At 47.0% G+C, this 23,309-nt stretch overlaps 1 protein-coding gene across 2 annotated transcripts in view; it reads right to left on the reverse strand.

Moving 5' to 3' along the window:
- The window catches only part of LOC115639566 (nuclear receptor subfamily 2 group F member 5-like), a 32,324-nt gene extending 9,357 nt beyond the window's left edge, over nucleotides 1-22,967 (reverse strand). For both annotated transcript variants that reach the window (XM_030542512.1, XM_030542511.1), the window contains exon 1: nucleotides 22,184-22,967. In XM_030542512.1, coding sequence (XP_030398372.1) covers nucleotides 22,184-22,580 — 397 coding nt within the window. In that variant the 5' untranslated portion in view covers nucleotides 22,581-22,967. The remainder of the gene's footprint in view (nucleotides 1-22,183) is intronic.
- Nucleotides 22,968-23,309: the final 342 nt, after the last annotated feature.

A 23,309-nucleotide genomic window follows, 5' to 3' on the forward strand; every position in this document is an offset into this window, starting at 1 on the left:
CTCCGGGGTCTTGCAAGACACCCGGGCTGCAATGACGTCCCATCAAAGCTTGTGATTAGAATTGGGCCTTGGGACGGTCCTGGCCCAGGCAAATTGCTTCTACGTTCTGTGCCTCTGTTTCCCTCACCCACCCTTTGACCACCTGGCCTCTCTGGATTGGAAGCTCTTTGAGGGCAGAAGCGTCTAGTTGGGATTCTGCGCTTAGCCGGGGCCTCTACTCTAATACCAAGAAAGAAAGAAAGAATCACTGGGTTGCAGGGGAATTAAATGGGCTAGAATGAAGAGCGACTGGGGGAAGGGACTGAGATGCAGATGACACTTCGGGCAGGGTTGGCTGGAAAGCTAGGCCAGGAACTCAGGCCTTGCTCTCCCACATCTCCGATGAGCTCCCTCCCCACCTGGCTACCTGGGGTGGGTCACACTTGTGGAATTTTCCGTATTTATTCCCCCCCCCCCCCAAAAAAAATAATAATCAGAACGGCAAGGTAAAGGACTGGGCTGCGAGGGGGAGGGGGCAGGGAGAGGGAAGGTGAGTGACATCTTGGTTTCCATTTACGGGGGATCAATCAAAGCTTCCTAAAAAATCAGACTAAATCTTCTCCGCTTTGTCCAAGGTCTCTTTCGTCTAGCATGTTCCCCGCTTTTTAGCTGCAGGGTCGGCCGAGTCGCGGCGCCAAGCCTCTATCCCTAGAGCAGTGGGCTTTTCTTCCCTTGGCATTTCCCGATGAGAATCGTTTGGTCAGAAAGTTCCCAACCAGCTCTGGTTTAGGATTCAGGTCTGAGGCTGAACTGGGAGCTGGGTTCAGTGGGGAAGCTTGTGAGATTTGGGCCCAAGCTGCCAAGGGCAGGTAATAATGAGGTGGCTGAAACCCTGTGTGATCAGAGGCCTGTTCCTACAACCTTCGCAATGTCTTAGGCGTACGTGTCATGAGATTTCAGCGACCTCTGAATCTTCTGTGCCCTGAGGGGTGAGATTTAATCACCCTGGCACAGATACGACACGTCTTTCTGAATCAGGCCAGGCCTCCGATCAAAAGAGAGCGGAGTCAGGGAGAAATCAACCATATGAGTCTAGAGGGAGAAAAGAAAAGAAGGTCACAAAGATGGTAAGAACCACAGTGGGGGAAAATATCTGACTGCTGAGGTGGGTAGATTTATACCTGGTTTAGATGGTGTTAAATTTATAAGGGCTATAAACTCTCCTGCTTCAGGGCGTGAGCTAGCCACTCCCTGATGAGGTCAGGAAGGAACTTCCTCCAGGAGTAGGTTATTCCACCGGTGTCCACTACGGGGTGTCCTCTGAGGCATCTAGCCCCAGATGCTTTCAGAGACAGGTTACCAGACCAGATTCCTGCGTTTAAGGCCTGAGTTTTTTCAAGAGTGCTGAGCACGCACAGTCCCTGCCATGGCCATTGATCTTTATTGTCCAAGCTCTGAGTTCAGGGCGCCACCACAGTCTAGCATTCCCTGCTGCCGCCCCTAGGAAAATGAGAAAGGCTGAGTCTGTTCACAGCAGTCTACCTCTGTGGGCTTCCATGGAGTCGCTCCAGATTGACACCGGTCTGGGGCGAGAGCTGGGTCCAGACTGGGGCGTTAATTAGAAAAGCAAAAAGCAAATCTTGTCTGATTAGGAACACCGGCATTGCCAAACTGCAGCAGACCCGAGGTCCAGCTAGCCCAGCGGCCTGTCTCCCCCAGCACCCAGCATCAGCTGCTTTAGAGGAAGGCGTTGAATCCTGTAGAAGGCAGAAGTGGAAAAATCTGCCCCTATGATTATTAATAGTTAGAGCTTTGTTTGAACCCTGAAGCCTGGGGATTAATCATTATTATTATCATCATCCCTAGCTGTTATACAGCACTTTTCATCCATAGGTCTCAAACGCTTCACAAAGGAGGGTCAATATCATTATTCCCATTTTACAGATGGGGAAACTGAGGCACCAAGCAAGGCAGTGACTTGCCCACCGTCACCCACCCAGGCCAGTTTCAGAGCTAGGAGCAGAACCCAGTACTGCTGAGGACCCTGTCTTCCATATACTCAGCCACACTGCTGTCTAGATGGTTTGCTAGAAATAAACATTTAAAACTCAGATTCTCCACTGCCCTGCGCCTTGTGCTGTCATTGCCGCTGGTGCAAAATGCTACCACACCAGAATGGCAGAGTTTCACACTGGCGTTGCACTAGCGCAAATGACTGCACAAGGTGTGGGGCAAATGGACAACCAGGCTCCTTCTACAGGAATAAAAAATATCTTTTGTTGACTAAGCCCTGAGATGATTCAGACTGAAAGAACTTTTAAAATTAAATTTACTTTTCACCATTGATCCTGTTTTATTTGCTTGCATTTCTCCCAGCTCTCAGAGGAACATTATACCATGAAAGAAGGGTGAGGAGGGGTGGGGAAATCTGGCGATGGAACAAACTCCCTGGGGAGACGAGTCAAATCCAGAGGCTGACTGTCTTAGCGCTTCCTCTCCACATTTGCAACACTGACACCTCCTCTACCTTTGTACCCCAACACAGACTTCCCATCTACCCCCTTATACTGCCACCCCGTCTGTCCCTCACTCCCAATGCAGACACTGCATCTACCCCTGAACCAAGACTGGCACCCTGTCTGCACCCAAACATCTACAACCCCCCACACAAAAAGGAAATTAATAACATCTAATAAACCCCAACCCCTAAAAGCACCCTGCCCCAAGCAGAGTTTTGACCCCCTAAAAGGGAAAAGTGCCAGAGACACCATGAAATCTACTAGGGATTTTGCTCGTGCTCTAGATTTTAAATGGAATGTGTCCAGATATTGCGATGGTGAGTGGCCATGTGAAACCCTGAGCTAGATAGAGTGACACTGGTCAATTTAACTTGTTTGTTACTAGTCGGTTTCACTCTCAAATGCCCTTGGCTTTGAGATTCCAGATCGAGCTGTGTGTAACAGGTCTTTTGGTTTGCTGGCAGGTCTGAAAAGTTGAGGGGAGGGGAATTGTTTTTGGTGGACACGCAAATGAAATTTTTCAGCATTTTCAGCAAATCGAAAAAAAATATTTTCAGGTTGAACAAAATGTTCAACCCGACCCAAAACGTTTCCTTTCGACTTCCACCTTTTTAAAAACGGTTTTGCCTTTTTAACTCAAAATCTGAAAAAATGGAAACAGTTCGTTACCAAAATGTCAAAAAATGAAACCTTTTGACTTGTTCACAATTTTGTTTTAACAGAAACAATTCAACGAAATCGACCCAGACCCGTGAATCGGTCGACCAAAATCTGCACTGTGCAGTCAGAAAATGTTTCAGAGGCATAGTCTCACCCAACTCTATTTCCAGCATGCAAGGGAAAGGTCTGAATTAAAAACCTGTTTGGGCTGAAATGAAAACACAGCCAGTGCTCTGAGGGTGTAAGCAGATCAAGTTTTGTAAATCTTTCCCCTATATGCTGAGTCTGCTTCCCTGTTCAGAGCCGCTTCTGAATCACAGTTTTGTGGGGAAATGGGGAGTGGGGGAGGGGGGGCAGAGGGGCACCGTTAAGAAATGGAAGAGACACAGGAACCCAAGAGCAGAGCCGGTGACGTTAAGTGTATTGTCCTCCATGGAGCTGCAAAATTTGGATTTGGGTCTAATACAGGATTCAGCTCATTTGTGGGGACTTCTGTTATTTGCTTTGCGATATTAAACCCCGCAATCAGCGGTTGTTGGCTAGGACCAGAGTCGGGAAGTCCTGATTCTCCAGTGCCCTGCACCCTGTGCAGACGTTTACGTCAGTGCATGCCAAGTGGGTAAAAATCTGCTGTTCAGACGCTGACCACACGGGACACAGGGCTAAGGAGAACCAGGTTCAAGAGATTCTGTGCTTGGTATTGGTAAAGAATCCAGGAGGCTCCCGCAGGTGGCAAACCCAGGTTCAGCGCCACTTCCGGAGCCAGACTCCGATCTCAGTAACGCCAGGGTAAATGGGGAGTGATTCCACTGAAGTCAGTGGTGTTTCTGCTTTGTAAAACTGGTGTAAACAGGATCAGAATCAGGCCCTCTTTGTTCCCCTTGAATTCGGACTCTAAAATGGGACTTTCCCTCCCAGACAAAGACTAAACTGATTAAAATAAAATGACCTGCCAGTCGGGATGGGGTGTAAGGTTCTGCAATGAGGCTGATCCCGGGAACACTTACTTGGGAGTGAGGGCTTTGCAGGATCAGGTTCTGAGTCCCCGTTTCCCTTGCAGCGCAAAGGCGCTTCCCATTGGTGGAATGAGTTTGCCGGGTCTCAGGATCTAACCTGCCTCACGGGCAGCCCCAGCAGGGAGGCTGAACTCCTCTCTCACCCTAGAGGCAGGGTCAAGGCCTTGTACGTGGGAAGCTCACCCTGCCGCTTCCCCAGCTGTGCAGAGAGAGGACTTGGGGCTCCTGGGGCTTGTGAATTGGCGCTAGCATTGGCCGTCATCTCAGAGCCAATCTCCCCGAGGACGCATCCGGGTGAGCAGGGGGAGAGCAAGGGTCTCCCCTGCTGTGAGAAGATGAACATCGATCTCAGCTGGGCAGCTCGGAGGCATCTGAGTGCCCCACCCAACGCAGTCCGTGCGGACACCATGAGGCTGAACTTGGCATATAGAGAGTATTTAACAAGCGGCGTTAGCTACTGCGCTTCTAGCTGGATGGCGCAGTTCTAAAGCCAGGGGTGCTCTGCCTTAGTTCCCCACATCCCTGTAACTCAGTGGAAGGCGTGAGGTGGGCTGGGGGCGCATCTCGCATTGTTTCACTGAAAGAGACTAAAAGGACCAGGCTGAGGGGGAGGAAGAAAATGGGCCCAATGCCCTTCTCACTTACACTGGCACAAATCAGGAGTGACTCCTCTGAAATGAGCACAGGCGGTGGTGCTGGGTGCAAGCAAAGGGAGATGCAAACCCAAGGTGATTTACACGTGTGCCGGCGTGGGTGTGACAAAGAGAGAGCGAGAGATGGAATACGAGAGAAATGAAACGAGGTGCAGAAGAGACAGGTCTGGTGGATGTGGCTTTGAAATCCCACGTGGCACTTAGCAATTAAGAGAATCTGTCTATGCCTCTTAATCGGGCGAGGTTGCCAGGATTCAAAGAATCTAGTGGCCGGAGAGCTGCAGCGTCCACCGTGGTAGGATGGTACCATGGTGCGGGGCTTTAAGGGCAGCAGTGTAGCACAGCAGGTAAGGTACCGGTGTGGGGCTCAGGAGAAGTAGGTTCTAGTCGTGCCGGCTGTGTACCCTGGCTGAGCCACTTCTGATTCTCCTTCCACCTTTTGTCTAGCTCAGTGGTCCTCCACCTGCGGCTTCCAGGCCGCTTGCGGCCCAATCAGCACAGAACCGTGGCCCATGTGACTTCCTCAGGGCCATACAGGTAGTATTGGATGCGGCCCATGATGGTAAATAGGTTGAGAACCACTGGAGTTAGATCGTGAGCCCTTTGGGGTAGGGGCTGGCTCTCCCAGTGTTTGTGCAGCACCTGGCATGACGGTTGCCCTGATCTCAGGGCCTGTAGGAGCTACTTCAGCGATGCTGGCCAATCACTCCCGCCCACCCCTGCAGCAATTTGACCATTTACAGCACTAAATGGGGGGGGAGGGTGATGCCGTGATATTGAGTGGGGCAGATGGTTTTGTCCTAGGAGAGGCACAAATGCCCCCTCCCACCCATTCTGGGGTTTGGTTTTAATGGCATCAGGCTCTACCCATGAGTCAAGTGCAGCTGGTTGAGGGGTGGGTGGGGTAACCTGGGCACAGAGGTTTGTGAATGAAAAAGGTTTCTCCTGAGTAAGTAGTTCCCTGGCAATAGGAAGGTGAAAATATTTGACACTGTGATAACACTTGGAATTTCTATCACTGCTGCCCTCTAAGGGGCTGAGACCACTGGCGTCAATGGGTTTGGGACCCAGCCATAAACAATGTCCTAGTATTAATCCATACGCTGTCATGGTGATGCATTACAGACAGGGAAACTAAGGCATGGTGGCAGCATGTTCTAATCACACACATTAGGGACAGCGGGTGGAAACCCTGCCTCCTATCTGCTTTTACCACCTTCCTTTCCAGAAGCCGGGCTAGAACTCAAGTGTCCTAGCTCCCACTCTGCTTCCTAGACAACAGCCTGGCCTCCCTGTTTGCTAGGAAAAAAAATCTCCCCTGCCCTCTTGAAGCTCTGCAAATCACTGATGATGCTTTCGCTAAGCCGCTGAATCTCTCTTTAGAGACCACATGGGCACAGGTCACAAACCTGCAGGTGAAGCCCATTGGTGCAGGAGCTGTTTGCTCCACAGCTGACAAGCTTTTTATAAATGCACATGCATCTAACGAAGTGGATATTCACCCACGAAAGCTCATGCTCCAATATGTCTGTTAGTCTATAAAGTGCCACAGGACTCTGCTGCTTTTACAGATCCAGACTAACACGGCTACCCCTCTGATACTTTTTATAAAGGGTCGCTCTCATTAGGCATTGTTGTTATTGTTATTAGCCTTTCTGTAGTTAAGGTAACAAGGAGAGCTGGGTGGGAAATAAAAACATAAGAACGGCCAGACTGGGTCAGATCAAAGGTCCATCTAGCCCAGTGTCCTGTCTTCTCACAGTGGCCAATGCCAGGTGCTTCAGAGAGAATGAACAGAACAGGTGATCAAGTGATCCATCCCCTGTCGCCCATTCCCAGCTTCTGGCAAACGATTTTCCCATCCTGGGAAAATTTCTGAGATTTTGGAATTTTTCCCATGCTGAATCCGGAGGAAAAGTTGAAATTCCAAAAAATAAAAATAAATACATAAAATTGCTGACTAAAAAAAAAATCTTTCATTCGCGTCAGTAGAAACATTTTGGTTTGATAATTTCGATGTTTCATTTTGATTTCAACCATCTTTCATAGTTTTTAATTGTGCTATTGTTAGTTTGAATTGGAAAACAAAAAGTCATTTCAAACTAGGAAAAAAATGAAATTTTTCCTTTGGAAAATGTCAAAGGGTCCCATTTTGACAAAAAAATTTCAAGTCAAAACCCTTGGTCCAAACCCACCTTTTGCTGCAAGTTTCAGCTTTTCCCAACAAAAAAAATGTCCTTGAAAAATTCCCTACCAGCTCTAATGCCTTTTGTGCTTAATTCCTACCCCTTTCCTCTGATAAAACACTCCCTCTCTGTTGGCCAGGAACTTGGCCCACACGGTCCTGGAGTGATTTAATTCAGCTAGACAAAGTGGGTGAGGAGATCTCTCTTATTGGACCAACTTCTGTTGGTAAGAGAGACCAGCTTTCAAGCTTACATGGAGCTCTTCTTCGGGTCTGCGAAAGGTACTCCAGCTCCATACAAGGTGGAACGGATTGTTAAGCGTAAGGAGTTAACATGTGCTGTGAGAGACCATTAATTTAGCTAGTCAGAAGCAAATCAGCCATTTCCGACATGAAGTGGGGAGGGAGCAGATTTTCAAAAGCTCTCATCACCTGAGAATGCCTTTGCTTTCAGAGAAAGCTCTTGGAAATCTTATCTGGCCAGTTTATTTAGGTGCCTATGGGGAGCGAAGATGTTAGCCAGATTACCAGATATTAGTCACCTCCCTTAGGCCACAGCTGGGGGGCTGGGGGGCAGGATTAGCACCTATAGCGAATGCATGAAGCTCTTTCAAAAAATCAGCCCCCAGTTGTTGGTGTTTGAACCACTGGAATTCTGGCCTGGTGGCCCTTGCAGGAAAAGAGATTTGATTTAGTTTGAATGAGTCTCCTCTACCCTGTTTTTTAAGAGATGGATCTAATGAAAGCCACGCAACCCTGATCTCGCTTGCTCTGCAGGCATTCATAGAGAGATTTTCTCTGCCTCTTACTCAAATAAGTTCTCCCCGCTGCCACACTATGAAATCCGGGTTCAAACAAACTCTGAATCTCCCAGCAACAACCCAGCATCAGCTGGTTTGGTGTCTGAGTCACAGGACATTTGCACGTCTCCCATGGGCCAAAGCAAACGCTGTAGATCAGCCCAGAGGCAGCTGGGCCTGGGCTCTGGAGAGGAAGGGTGGACCAGTGCTAGCCAGGAAAGCTGCCTTTGGGGTTCCTGCTCCGCTACAACTTTCCTGTGAGACCTTGGGAAAGTCACTTAGTCTCTCTAGTGGGATAATAGCACTTCCCCGCCTCACAGAGGGGTTGTGAGGGCAACTGCAGTGCGAAATGCTCAGATACAATGGAGAGGGGTGCCAGGTAAGTACCACAGACAGGCTTAAAACAGTAGGAGAATGAACTCTTTGCCCAGTGCCTCTGATGAGGATTGGGGCTCCATTGTGTTGGATGCTTTACAGACAAAGATCCACAGGGAGGGAGGCCAGAGGGGACCACTGTGATCATCTAGTCTGGCTTTCTGCACAGTAGCGGGCCATAGGACTCCCCTGAATTAATTCCTGCCTCCAGCCCAATGGCTGTGCCTGAAATAGAGCAGGTCTTTTAGGAAAGCGCAGATAACAACCACCACCCCTCCTGGCTCTATCCTCAGTAGATCTCACAGCGCTTAATAGAGGAGGTCAAGAGCACTGTCCCCATTTTACTGATAGGGAAACTGAGGCACAGAGAGGGGACGAGATTTGCCCATGGCCATCCAGCAGGCCAACAGCAGAGCTCAGTTGAGTCCCCTGCATCCTAGTCCAGTCCACTATGCGCCAAGCCTCCCTTTCCTATCTACGTACCCTCTAAAAGACACAGAGCAGGTGGAGCCGAGGGGCTGGGGCACATAACGCGCACAAATGGGCCTCACTTCATCAGTGACACACTTTTTCGTTTGGTTGAGTAATTGGAGGGGAGGGTGGGGAACAGCCTCTCGCGATGGGACTGCAAGTCTCATAAGCTTTGTTGTTATTCGCCGGGTCCCAGCTCCTGGAATCATGGGAGAATCTCAGCTTTCATTATAAACAAGCAAAAAAACCCACCAAATGGTCTGGCCCTTGTGGCTGCGGAGGAAGGCTGGAAACCTGATCCCTGAAGGCACAATAAAACCAGAGGGCAAACGAAAAGAACCCCAAGGTTGATTGGCTTAGAAGTCATGACATTTTATAAAATAATCTCCTCATTTTTAGTGGCGCCCTGACTCCTGATTTCTGAACCCTTTGGGTCAGCGACACTGAATTAGTGAGAGTGGTTTGTTCGGCCCCTTGTACAGTTCAAGATAGGGGCTCCTAGATGCTACCATAATACACCTAATAGCAATAAAAAGCTACAGCCCATAGATGAGGTCCTGGTCCATGACTTGGGGCATCTACTGTACTGTAATACACCTAATAGCAATAAAAATATATATGTGACCTAGCACAATGGGTTTCTGAGTCCATGACTAGGGCTCCTAGGTATTACCAGGAGACAATGACATCAGAATCATAGCAGAGCAATGACACAAGCCATAGATTTTTTGGCTCCAGACCCAAAGCTGAAGGGTGTTTTGGATCCAGGGATGCTCTGTGCTTTGTGGTTTCTTTTGCCATAGAGATCCAAGCAGGCGGCACCCCATGAGTCCAGCTGCAGCACGGGGGCTGAAACAGCCTGCGCTGGCAAACACAGCAGCCTTGTCTGCTGCATGTTGCATTGAATTCTGCCGCCCTGCAGCTAGCGGGGTGGATCTGAGAGTCATAGATTCCAAGGACTGTTGTGATCAGCTAGCCTGACGCAAGCCAGAGAGCTTCCCCACAAGAATCCCGGAGCAGAACTTATCGAAAACCAGCCGATTTTGATTTCAAAATTGTCAGCGATGGAGAATCCCCCGCGATCCTTGGGAAGTTGATGAGTCTCGCTGTTAAAAATTTACACCTTATTTCTAGTCGGAATTTATCTAGCTTCAACATCCAGCCATTGGATCACAACATACCTTTCTCTGCTAGATGGAAGGGCCCGTTATTAAATATTTGCCCCCCTTGTACGGACAGACAGACGGTAATCAGCTCACCTCTCAACCTGCTCTTTGTTAAGCAAAATGGATTGAGCCCCTTGAGTCCGTCACTCTAAAGCAGGTTTTCTAATGGCTCCTCTTGGCGCCCTCTCCAGCTGATCAACCCCTCCTCAAATGACGCGCACCACACCTGGACACAGGAGTCCAGCCACTGTAGCACCCGTGGGTCTTGCAATAGCTTGATGTGCTCAGTTTAATTTGATGGGGCAGCTTCACAGGATGCAGCTGACCTCACATGAAAGGCAGAAAACTGCCTCTCGCCTGACTGTGGTTGTCATCGCCCGGACGAGCATTCACCGGTGGAGGAGACATGCATGGACCGATCCGGAGCGCGCCCCAAACAGCTGTTGGTACGACAGGTGCCCTCAGGATCAGGCCATTTGGTCTTAAACACTCCCATTGCGGGGTGCAAATGTGGGCCTTGCTGTACAGGTCGAACTCTATCCCCCATCTCGTTCAGAGCAGCAGGTTGCCGGAGGGCTAAATATGATTCTCGGATGCAGCTACTGGGCCTATTGCAAAGCAGGGGGGAGATTTAGCAAAGGCCGGCAGTGGGCTAAGACAGTATGTGTGTAGCCCACTTGGGAGCATATGTAACAGGCAACGGAGTTTTTGGTTTGGCGGCCAAACCAAAAAATCCAGAAAAAAATTAGTTTCAGGTCAATCGGAAACAAAAATTTTCATTTTTTTCCCTCACCAAAATTTTGTTTCATTCACTGCTCCTGAACTCACAGGGAGCCATCCACTTGGATCACCAGGCAAAGAGAAACCACAAGACACGAGATACCCCTGGATCCAAGACACCCTTCGGCTTTGGATCGGCAGCCAAAATTTGTAGCTTGTCATTTCCCGGCTAACTATTTGTTACTATTTATCATTTTATTTGACCAAAAAAAGAAAAAAATTGCATTTTGTTTTCTGTTTTTTTTAAAATCCTTGTTTGTTTGTTTGTTTGTTTAAAATAAATCTAGCTAAATTTCCAAATGAAATGTCATTTTGAAATGAAAAGTCTATTGAAAATGGACATTTTTTATTTAGTTTTTCCTGACTGGAACTATTTGCTGAATTCGATCCAGAGTTGCAATAGTTTCATGTAAATCAATAGGTCTATAAAATCATGAGTGTTGTGGAGAAAGTGAATAAGGAAAAGTTATTTATTTGTTCCCATAATATAAGAACCAGGGGCCACCAAATGAAATTAATGGGCAGCAGGTTTAAAACAAATACAGGGCACAGTCAACCTATGGAACTCCTTGCCTGAGGAGGTTGTGAGAGCTAGGACTATAACAGGGTTTAAAAGAGAACTGGATAAATTCATGGTGGTTAAGTCCTTTAATGGCTAGTAGCCAGGATGGGTAAGGAATGGTGTCCCTAGACTCTGTTTGTCAGAGGGTGGAGATGGATGGCAGGAGAGAGATCACTTGATCATTAGTGTTAGGTTCACTCCCTCTGGGGTACCTGGCATTGGCCACTGTCGGTAGACAGGATACTGGACTGGACGGACCTTTGGCCTGACCCAGTACAGCCATTCTTATGTTCTTAGGTTCATTGACCCGAAACTGCATTTTGTAGTGAATAAAGTATTTGACTGAAAATTTTTGCCCAGCTCCTGATCTACTGAGGATCTGAGTTCTCCCCCCTTGCCATGGATTTTAGCTCAAGCTGCCGCAGATCCTGGTTTTAGCTGTGGAGGAGTTCCCCAGTCTGATCCCCAGCGCATTGGCTGAGAGGGCAGCCATCACCCATGCATGACTGTTCAATGTCTCTAGCGCAATGGGTAGCAGGGCAGGCGGCTCCAACAGTGCATCCATGGCTGCTTTGTGCATCTGTTCTTCTTATTAGCACATGGGAGCAGAGAGACTGGTTCAATGAGCTCAGCCTTACCAAAAAAAAAAAAATCAACATACCAGCCCAGGCACAAGATCTGCTCCTCCACCTTCCCACCAGTGATGGAAAAATTGGTGAGACTTTGCTAACTTGTCAAAAAAACAAGCTCTCGACCCACCCGCCTAGGTGAGTAGGCGCAGAGACTGTTTTGCAAAGCTGGGTTAGCTAATCTATCCTGCCAGAAAGGAGCAACTGAAAGGGGTTCCGAGGGAGCTGAGAACCAAAACGGCTGGGATTTGGAAATGCCACCTCTTTCCCCTCCCGCCCCCCAATAACCGGTATCTATTGCCTGCCGTAAAGTTTAATCCCCACTCTAGCGCCGTACAGTCGCTCTCTAGAACAATCTCTGTTGGCGCCTTTCCTCCGACGTGCCCAAAGTGTCCCCTAAATACAGATGCCGCCTTCCTACACCATTCCACAAGGCAGAGAGCTGCCTTCCCATTGCACAGGCAGGTAAACTGAAGCACAGAGAGAGGAAATAACTTGCCACCGGTTGCATAGCAAATCTGAGGTAGTACTCGGAATAGAACCCAGGAATCCTGACTCTAATCTCTAGGCCCCACTCTGCTCCCAGAGCTGGGAACAGAAGCCTCATGTCCCCCTCTCCCTGCTGTAGCAATTAGCTCAAACATCTTCCCTAAGGTACACGTGTCACTCCGTTCTTCAAAGATCTTGACTGCTATTTAGGCAACTCAGTAAGGGCCAGATTTTCCCAAGAATACAACATTTGCAGTGTTGGGCTCTCTGGATTATTTTGGTGGCTAAATGGGAGCGAAGCTCTTACGAAGAGCTGGTCCTTAGGTAGCACCTGGTTACGACAGAGCCCCCGTGCAAGAACCGCAAACGTGACATCCTGCCATAATGAGCAGGGTTGCTGCGACGTGAACGCTCCAATCCGGGTTGTTTCTTTGGCCAAAACAATTGTTGTGTTTGTTCCGCTGTTCCCCAAAGAACAAACAACACGTTTTGTCCCAATCACATCGGCCAGGGATGCCCGGACACGTTGCACCTTTGAGAATACGCGGAGGGTTTCCCTCCCTGACTTATCCACACACCAGGCTTCTCACAAAACAAATGTTTGTCCTTCTTCATCTGAGCATCAAATAGCCCCAGTTTGGTGGACGAGGGCCAGATCCTCAGCTGGCGTAAATCAGCATAGATCAAAGGAGCTCCATTAAACTAGATGAGACTCTGACCCAGACTTTTTTTTGCCCTCTGGTCCTGGACCAAATTGATTAATTTCGCTCACGTCTTGTTTGGAGAGGTATCTAAAAGCCAAGACCTGCTCTGATCTGCCAGGAGAAAACCTAGGTGTTCTCAACTCTCCATTGCTAGGCATATTGGAAAGGTGGGTTCAAAAGACCCTTCCATTTTCTGGTGTATTAATTAGAGCTGTGAGAATAATTGAGTTTTTGGTTCACTGGCCATTCTCAAAGGAAATTTTTGGTGAATCGAAAAAGTAGCGGGGGGGGCGGGATAATTCGGGGTTGAATGGCACATTTTTTTTTACTCTTCTGATTTTTTCAAAAATAAGACCACAGTAAATTTCAAAACAAAAAGTCATTTCAAATCGAAACGTTTCATTTCAAAAGCATCAGATTAAAACGTTTTGATTTTTTTCTTTGTTTTTCGGCCAAAACAATTGAACAAACATGAGATCAATTCACACAATGTTTTGGTCAACCTGCATCTGCATTTTGGACAGGTGGGGGAAGGTTCCAGCCAGCCCTAGATTGAATTGGAAAAGATAGAACCCAGGATTTGGATCACGGAAAACTTCCGAGGCCACAGTTAGCTGACGCTGGTTGATTCTCATGCCCACTTTGCTTTGGGGTGTACAGCTGCAGAAGGTGCAGGAGAATCTGGACTCGGAGGGTCTGGGAGTTGGAGTGGGGGTAGTAATTTATCTGTGAACTTCCTAGAGGGAGGTGTTTATGTATGTGTGAAAAGAGCGGGAGAGGGAATATGGGACAAAGCCCTTGATGCTGCTGACCGAGGAACACATCAGACTGAGATGTATTTAGCAAAAGAGCATGCAAACCCTCGGAAAAATGGGGGTGGAGGGGAAGGGAATTTGCTTCTGTGACTTGGGAGAGACGGAGTTTAGAACTAGGGAGGAGTTTAGCACCCGGAGTTTAGATGTCTGCATTCAAAGGAAATCGATTTGGCTGTGCAGCTCTGTGGGCAAGTGGAGGAGATGGGGGATTTTTCTTGTTCCAGCCCAGCCTACTCGGCATCCCAGCAACAAATGTGAAAAACCAGTAAGGGCCTGAAAAGCTGACAGCCGTTTTTATACTGGTGGAAAACACCAAAAAAGGAGGTGCTTGCTTTTCCATTGGGTCCCCGCTCCTGGTGCTATCATTACACTCATGGATAGAAAAAGCAACCCAGGCAGAATGGGTGGACCTAGCTTTCACTTACTCCAAAGCCTTGTCTACATGGGAAAGTTTCTTTCAGTATAACCTAAGGCCAGGTCAGGTCTAGGCTGCAGACTTCTTCCGGCATAGCTCTGTCGGTCAGAGAGGTGTGAGCCCTGACCAACAGACCCGACCTGGCACAAGCACCTGGTGTAGGCACCGGGGCGCCAGCAATGCTGAGTTTTTACCAGTATCGCTTGTTTCGCTCAGACTAAGAGATACTCTTTTGCTGGTGCTTGCCCGTCTAGTATACTCCATAAGGGCATAGACCACACTGGTAGAAGGCCTACTGATACTGGTCTCCACTAGGGATTGCACTAGGACAACTATGCTGGTAAAAAATTGCCCCCTAACCGGCTTAGCCCGAGAATGCCCAAATGGAGGGCATGCCAGTAATGAAAGACGCAGCCTCGCAGGCCTGATTTGGCCAAGTCTCCTCAGGCAACCCATTGGCACTATGCCCTCCCTAAAGAGGGCAGGATCAGACCCTCACATTGTCCAGTGGATTGTGACTCAGCGAGGTCCTGGTAAGGGCTGTCATCACAGTTCTAGCACCATCCTATTGCATGCTGCAAGGCAAGTAGTCATGTCCTATCTCTGTGCCTCAGTTTCCCCTCCAAGCCTTTGTCTGTCTGGTCTACTTAGACTGCAAATCCATTGGAGCAAGGATTCTCTTCAACAACACCCAGTGCCATGGAGCCCTGATCTTACGTAAAGCCTGTATGTGCTACCATAACACACGTAATAATGTCTCTTCTCCCAGTGGCCATCTTCCTTCTGAGGATCTCGAAGCCCTTTACAAACACTAACCCCCGTGGGGTTGGGGTGGGGAAAACTGAGGCATGGAAAGGGGAATGAACCCATCCACGTTCACAAAGTCAGGAAGCAAAACCCTTCCCCTAGCTCAATCCTCGGGATTGTGAGTGAACGGACTAACTTGACCGATTCTGTATTTGAATCCTTTTCGGGTCAAAGCCTAAAGCTCCTTTCGCTGAATGACAGCACAGGCTCTGGTTCCAGCTAGTTGTTGCGCATAATACTGTGAAGTTAGGTGGAAAAAACAGAAAGGATTTGTTCTTTTTTTATATACAAAAAATTATGTATACACGTCCGAAAACTCTTCTGTAGCAGAGAACAACTACAGTTCGTTAGCTACTAGGCACTGAGGATCTTAAAAATTGGGAAGGATACCGGTTTTAGTGGATAGACAAGAGAGAGAACTGGAGATAGAGAGACAAGATGGAACTGGAATTGACTAAAAACAACCAGTGTCTTTCCTTCCACTGCACTGTAAATGGGCTTTTGCTCTAATCATGTGCAATACAGTCAGGTTGTACCAGGCATGCTTCCCCATAAAGCCATGAGAGTAATGCAGGAGAGGGCGAGAGAGGGGCTTTGTTTAATGAAAATGTGAGTGGTTTCTCTACCGCCGCTGCCTCAGAAACAAGGGGCCCGATCTCCCTTACTTCCACGAGTAGTCCTATGCAATTCAGTGACGTTGCGCAAGAGAATGAGAGTTGCCTTTGCATTTCAGGGGCACAAGACCTTTGGTCAATAGCTGTCTTTGCTGTGTGAAAGGATTCCTAGCGCCAGGTTTTCCCAACCAGCTAACAGGCGACAAGGGACGTTTAGGCACTTGGGGGCCCGATGGTCAGTCGGTGTAAATTGCCAACACGTAACATCAGAAAGGGAGGCTGACTGTTGCTGGCATTGAAGTCAATGGAGGAATGACAATATACACCCGCTGAAAATCTGCCCCTCAGTTTAGAAGGCCGCTAGTCTCGCTGTCTGAGGATTTCACAGAATAATAATAATCATGCATACACTGTTATACTATGGACCAGATCTGCCACTGGTGTCAATTGTGATAGCTTGATGGAGCAAGGACAACTTAGCCCAGCTGAAGAGATGCCTAAATCTACTGCAAGACCTTGCATCTAAAAGGACCTCACAGACATTAACAAATTAAGCCTAACAACATTCCTGAGAGGTAGGGGACATGCTGTGCATGCAATACCAGGGTACATCAGGCTTCTGTTGCCGGTATATTAACCGTCTGCCTTCCACAAGTACCAAAGAGTCTCATAATTGATTTGTTTGCAGCTACGGTAGGAACATGTTAAAAATCCACTCATGTCTCAGCAGTTAGGGTGAGCCCCGTTAGCAACACGCTGGCTGAGAAAATACATGTCCCATGGAGAGCAATTTTTTGTGGACAGCTTCTTCCCCACAAAAAAACAAAAACAAGGCAGATTCTGATCCAAATGGCACCAGCCTAAATCAGGAGTAACTCTGTTGAGTTCAGCCGTAGATTTATATCAGTAGTGCAACTCAGATCAGAATCTAGGCAGGATCTCTACATAAGTAGATAGCGAGTGGGAGAGTTAGCTTAGAAAACAAAACATGGCTCTGTGTCTATTGATCAGAAACTCTTCCGAACAAGGAAGGCACCTTTCTCTTTGTTGTGAAATACCATGTAAATTTAGGGGGAATACAGCAATTAGTAATAGCAATAATACAAAGAAGAGATATCTAAGAACTAAACCAGACAAGTGATTTCTCTGCCGTGTATTTCCTAGGCCCTGAGGGAATTGTTTCTAATCTTTGGTGATTGCTAGCAAAATACTGGTTACCACCCAAAAAATTGCTGATTTTTTTAGGCCTAAAATCATTCCTTTATTATTTAAAAAAAAAATCAAATGGCTTTGAAAAAAATCAAAGAGCTACACAGACACTCAAATTTTAAAAAATCAAACTTATTTTTAAAATAAATGCCCCTTCTCTCTCTCTTCCCTAATATTACTATGCTTTACAGACCAACTTTTCAAAAGAGCTCAGTTCCCATTTAGGCACCTACCTAAACCATCCAGATTTCCACCAGTGCTTCTCAATAGATGCCCGGCACTTTTAAAAAATCTACTCCCTCAATCATGTGTAAAACCAGAGAGAATTGTGACATTCAAATTTACTTTTTGGGGAGGAAGTGACCTGCCAGTGTCACTTGTTTCTAGTCAATTTCACTTTCAGGCCCTGATGCACAATGCTGCAAAGGGGAAACCAGCGAGCCAAGGAAATGGTTGCTTGGTTAAAAAGAGAAAAAAAAATCCTATTCTCTCTGGAATTAAACAAACAAATAAATAAATAATGGAAACGTTTTCACTAGTCTTAGGTTTTGTAAAAAGTTTCTTCCTAAGACTTCCTGTTTTATCTGTGCAAAGCCTAAATTCTGGACCAAACCTAGCAGATTATCGCCGTGGTAGATTAGCGCATAAATGCAATGTACCTAGTGAGTATGTAAAATCAGCCAGATACTCTGAGAGCAGATGCTTTAGAAATGCACTTAACAATAACACCACAGACTGAAGCCAACCCTTCGTTATGACCCCAGTGGCAAATCCTTTAAACTGGGCGGTTGAACTTCAGTGAGCTGGCTAGTAGATTGCTAGCCGTTTGGCCACCAAAAGCGACAAAGGTGTTTAAATGGCGAAAGGGGATTTCTCCTAATCGTTATAATAATTAACAAAAGACTTCATCTGCGGGGAACGCAACGTGATCCGTTTCCAGTGCCAAGTGCGAGGGGCAGAAAAGCAAAAATTCAGACTATTCGATTGCTGGGAAATGGGCTGGGGAATAGAGCTATTGAAAGTTGACTCAACGTCACTATACTCGGAGTGAATTCACCCCAATAAAATAATACTGATGAAACTAAAAAAAAAAACCCGTAACATTCTGCAAATCAGCACCTGTATTGGACCACTCCCCATGCCCTGGTTCAATCTATTTGTTTTCATGTGTCCCTTTTTAAAGTTAAATGACTTTCAAGACGAAGTCATCACTCACGGCCAAACCTTTGTGCAAGTCTATTTGTAATTAAATTTCCCGTAAATATTCTTGATCTGAGGAAAAGGGCTGCAATAAGAAACACCCCTTGTAAGATACAATTTGAATTCTATGTTTGTAATTCATTAATACACTCTAGAATTTTTCCGTAGAGCCCAGTTTTTGTAAATTGCATTTGAGGATTTGTATGGAAATTTGATATTTTTTTTTGAGTGGGGTTTCGTGGGGTTTCTCCAGCTATCATTCCCAGCCTACGATTACTGGCAAAGAATTAAAATATCATTTCTGAACCTACGCTCAATAATTTCAATTGAGCGTGTGTCTTCTGCACAGAAGCAAGGGAATCATTCAAACAATGCTTGAAATCCTTTGAATCAAAAAATTATCCCAAATTTAAACTGGCATGGAACAAATTATATAATGTATCATTGTATAATCAGAAAAAAAGATAAGTAGATGTATCTTGATAGATAGATCTCTTTGTTTATTTTCACCTAATAGTTGAAGCTTACTTGCCAATGTAAATATTTACCTGGAATAAAATTCCAAGTAAGGTGGATGTTAAAAAATCAAAAGGAATACAAAAAACAGAGTTGTTTACAAATGCTTTTGAATCTCTCAGCATAGATGTTTCAAATGTTGAGTAACCACTAAAAAAACACAGTGTCCACTCAACCAGAATTGTAGTGATCTAAGCTCACCTTGGGCTATAAAGACACATTTGTTAATGAACATAGGCCAACAATTTTCTTATTATGCTCCCTAATGCTGTGTAGGGTTATGACAGACATCATGTTTAGCTCAGCAGTTCAATAAGGTACATATGTGGGTTTCCTGACCTGGCTTCTCTCTTTATTTACAAAAAAAAAAAAAAAGACTTTGTCAAATCCTCAGCTCATGTTGATTTCAGCTGAGCTGTGCCAGTCTACACCACATGAGAATCTGGCCACGGTGTGATGCGTGTTTGGACTAAAGGGCTCTTTTTGCATTGACCACATCTTGACATCAATTTTATTTTAAAGAGTTGACTTCTAAGGCAGAGGTTTCCAGGTGTGAATATGGCTCCAGATTGCAAGAACTTTTGCCCTATGGAAACTCTCTAACCTAGTGCTTTACCAGATGCCCGTCACCGTGTCACCCAAATGCGTTACGGGGGCCGCAGTAAAAGGAATAATAGAGGTAAAACCACCCCCTTTCTAACTTCCTTTTCTCAAAGCCATGCCCATGATCTGAGAAGACATAATCGTCAGATTTGATAGAGAGCTTAATAAAGAAATTAACACATGTAACTAAAAAGAAAATACGGGGAGAAGGAAATCCATTGAGCTATCCCAGCTCCCATTTGGCTCAGGGATAAATCATAAGGATTTTATGCTGATGATTTGAATGGTCATTGGTGCAGAATGAACTTATTAGAAGCTTTCTTGTATATATATAAGTATATATAAATAAATGAGAGTAGCAAGAGTTGCTAAGATCTGCTAGTAGTATCCAGTGGGATTTGCAGTAATCATCTCACCAAAAGGAGATTAAATGCCATGAATGCATTATTGCAGCCAAATTACTGGGCACATTCATAGAACGGGAGGGGGCAACGTTTTCAAAGACAAATCTTTACCCTAGGGAGTGGGGGGGAAGGGATTTGCCTTGATGTTTTTCTTAAATATGTCCCATCGTGGGAGAGAAACTTTGCCACTTTTTCCAGTCCACTCCTTAACTGAGAAAATTAAATGTACAAGAGAAGTTTTTAATAGTATGGTTGAAATGCTGGTCATCTTGTGAAAAGGTTCAAAAAGAATGTGATTCCTATTTAAGTCGTATGGATTCTTGATTGTTACTAGTTAAAGAAGGTATTTTGCATTATAAACGAAGTACCATAAATACTGAGTATTATTATTATATGCATACATCATCATATGTGTATCTTATACTGAGAGATACCCAAGCTGTCACACGCTTTTTGCAATCCTACATTTGCTCAAGTGTATCTCCAGGGCTTTGAGATCTGATGAAAGATGCTATCTGAAAGCCAGGTATGTTGTTCCTTCCACTCAATATATTCATGTGAGGAACCCATGAATGTTACATTACTGCTAAAGTCTAGTTTAATTCTAAATCCTGAGAATGGTTACTATAAGGGCGATGAATTCAGTGTAGTCAGTTTTGGCCTTTTTTTGTATTCCTATCACAGACATACAGATGCGTTTTGAAAAAAAAACAATTTTCTGATCCCACTGTCTTCACTGCCTACCTTGTTCTAAATAAAATGCATATAGGCACAGTGAAAATTCCTACCTCTGCGGAGCAACTCGCTCTAAATCAAGCCCTGTTTAAAAATCCAAGAGAAACTAAAGGTTCACTGGTTCAAAGGATTAATTTAGCTGATCAGATAGTCAAGTGAAATATGAATTAGGGTTATTTCCCATGATCCTTTTGTTGTAATCGACAAGTACAGGGACGTGGGGAAATTTAGCCTTTTAAGGATTCTGCTTTTTTCTTGCTAAAAAACAATCAACAAATATCCAGGCTTTATTTTCTCAGGCCCAAATGGGGAAGTACAGTAGACAACTCTGGGAATCGGTATGCAGGAATGTTAAGGGGGAGCGCTGATGAATTTGGGATTGGCAAAAAGGCCAAACCATCTGATTTTGTTTAGATCAGAAATTTCAGCCAAGGGCTGGTGCAATGGTTAATTCAGTGGAATGAAAGTTCCCTGATATTTGCCTTGCATCAGATACTGTGAAGTTTTCCCTTCATTTAAAAAACAAAATAGCTACATGGAACAAGAAAGGAAAACCAGTCCGAGCAGCAAATAAAACAGAGATGGGTTGAGACCTCGACAAAAGCAATTCTGATGCATTTCTAGCCTATGGGTTTCCACTTTACCCTAATCCCCTGTTAAGAGCTAGGATTCTCTTGGTGCTGGGGAATATGTGGGGATGGGATGGGAATGATATTAAGAATATACTGAGTCCCTAAGACAGCAGTGTAGGAACTGTAAACTCCCAGCTAGAGAGGGAGAGCCCTGGCTAGGGCTTTGGGGACAGATAGCAGGGTGGCAAGTAGGGAAGGGAGACAATACACAGGGAACCACAGGGTGCTTGCAAGGAGGATTGTCAAGCGGAAGGATGATGCCTGGTACACATGACCCTGTGGCCTTCAGTAAGGGGGAAGCTGAGGAGTTCTGCAGAGGTGGGCATCCTGTCTCAAGAGCAGAGAAAGGGTGGGAAAGGAGAGGGTGAGAAAACAGACGGGGACAGAAAGAAAAGAGAGATGTCATGAGAGAGGAGAGGGAGAGAGACAATTAGGGAAAGAGAAAAAGGGATGGAGAAAGAGGAGGAGGGAACAGGAAGGGAAGAAAGATTTAGAGAAGGAAAAGAAAAGTAGTGAGAAAAGAGAAAGTGGATGAATGAGAAAATGGTAGAGATGCAGAAAAAAAGGCAAGAAGAAATTCAAGAGAGAGAAAAGAGAGAGAGAGAAAAGAAAAAGAATAAAAAGATTTTCTCTCTCTTTTTCATTTCTTGTTTTTGGAATGAGAGAGAGGAATGACCAAAGAAAGAAAACCTTTCCTTCTTTCTCCCCTTTCACATTCCCATTTTTCTCTCTCACACCTCCTCCTTCCTGAGAAAGAGGAAACAGAGAGAGAGAGAAGAAAGACTAGAGAAGGAACATCAAAAGAAACCAAAGAAAAGAAAGCAAGATAACAGAGAGAAAGGAAAAAGAAACACAGAAGGGATGAAAAAAGAAAAAGAAAAGAGAGAACACAGAAAGAAAAAGAAAGAAAGAGAAGAAAGATGAAGAAAGGGAGAGCAGAGAGAGGGACCCCAGGAAGAGACACAGAAAGGGAGAGCAGAGAGGGGGAAGGGACCTCAAGAAGAGACAGAGAGAAGAGGACACAGGGAGAGCAGAGAGAGGGACCCCAGGAAGAGACACAGAAAGGGAGAAGGGACCCCAGGAAGAGACAGAGAGAAGAGGCCAGAGAAAGGGAAAGCAGAGAGGGGGACCCCAGAGGGACACGGCAGCCAGGCGAGGCTGGAAAGCGAAGGAGCGGTGGGGCCGGGCCGGGCCGGGCCGAGCCGAGCCGAGCCAGGCCGGGTGGGGACGACGAGGGGGGCTCACCTTCCCGGCGCATGCCGACCTTGAGGCACTTCTTGAGGCGGCAGTACTGGCACTGGTTGCGGTGGTGCTGGTCGATGGGGCACTCCCGGTTGCTGCGGCAGGTGTAGCTCAGGTTGCGGCGCACCGAGCGCTTGAAGAAGCTCTTGCAGCCCTCGCAGGTGAACTGCCCGTAGTGCTTCCCGCTGGACTTGTCCCCGCACACCATGCAGTCCACGCTCGGCGGGGCGCCCCCCTTCTCCGCCGCCTCCGGCGGGCCCGGGGCCACCGCGCCCTTCGGGGGGCCCGGCGGCGGAGGGGCCACCCCCGGCTCCGGAGCGCACGGCAGGCCCGGAGGGGGCTGGGCGCCTGGCGGGCCCCCGGGGATCTCCTCCTGCCAAGGGTTCACGACCATGGCCATACTAGCGCGGGGAGGGGCAGGGGCAGGGGCAGGAGGAGAGGAGTCAGGATGGGGGGAAGGAGGAAGGAGCGGGAGAGGAGAGAACTCGGGACGGGAGGAAGGAGCGGTGGAGGAGAGGACTCGGGATGGAGGGAAGAGTGATGGAGAAGACGACTCGGGATGGGGGAAGAAGGAAGGAGTGGTGGAGGAGAGAACTCAGGATGGGAGGAAGGAGTGGTGGAAGAGAGGACTCGTGAAGGAGGGAAGGAGGAAGGAGCGGTGGAGGAGAGGACTCGGGATGGGAGGAAGGAGTGGTGGAGGAGAGGACTCGGGATGGGGGAAAGAAGGAAGGAGTGGTAGAGGAGAAGAGTCAGGATGGGAGGAAGGAGGAAGGAGTGGTAGAGGAGAGGGCTCAGGATGGGAGGAAGGAGGAAGGAGTGGTTGAGGAGAGGACTCGGGATGGGAGGAAGGAGTGGTGGAGGAGAGGACTCGGGATGGGGGAAAGGAGGAAGGAGTGGTAGAGGAGAGGACTCAGGATGGGAGGAAGGAGTGGTGGAAGAGAGGACTCGTGATGGAGGGAAGGAGGAAGGAGTGGTAGAGGAGAAGACTCAGGATGGGAGGAAGGAGCGGTGGAGGAGAGGACTCGGGATGGGAGGAAGGAGTGGTGGAGGAGAGGACTCGGGATGGGGGAAAGGAGGAAGGAGTGGTAGAGGAGAGGACTCAGGATGGGAGGAAGGAGTGGTAGAGGAG

The sequence above is a fragment of the Gopherus evgoodei genome, chromosome 24, assembly GCF_007399415.2.
Source record: "Gopherus evgoodei ecotype Sinaloan lineage chromosome 24, rGopEvg1_v1.p, whole genome shotgun sequence".
NCBI classification, from domain to species: domain Eukaryota; kingdom Metazoa; phylum Chordata; order Testudines; family Testudinidae; genus Gopherus; species Gopherus evgoodei.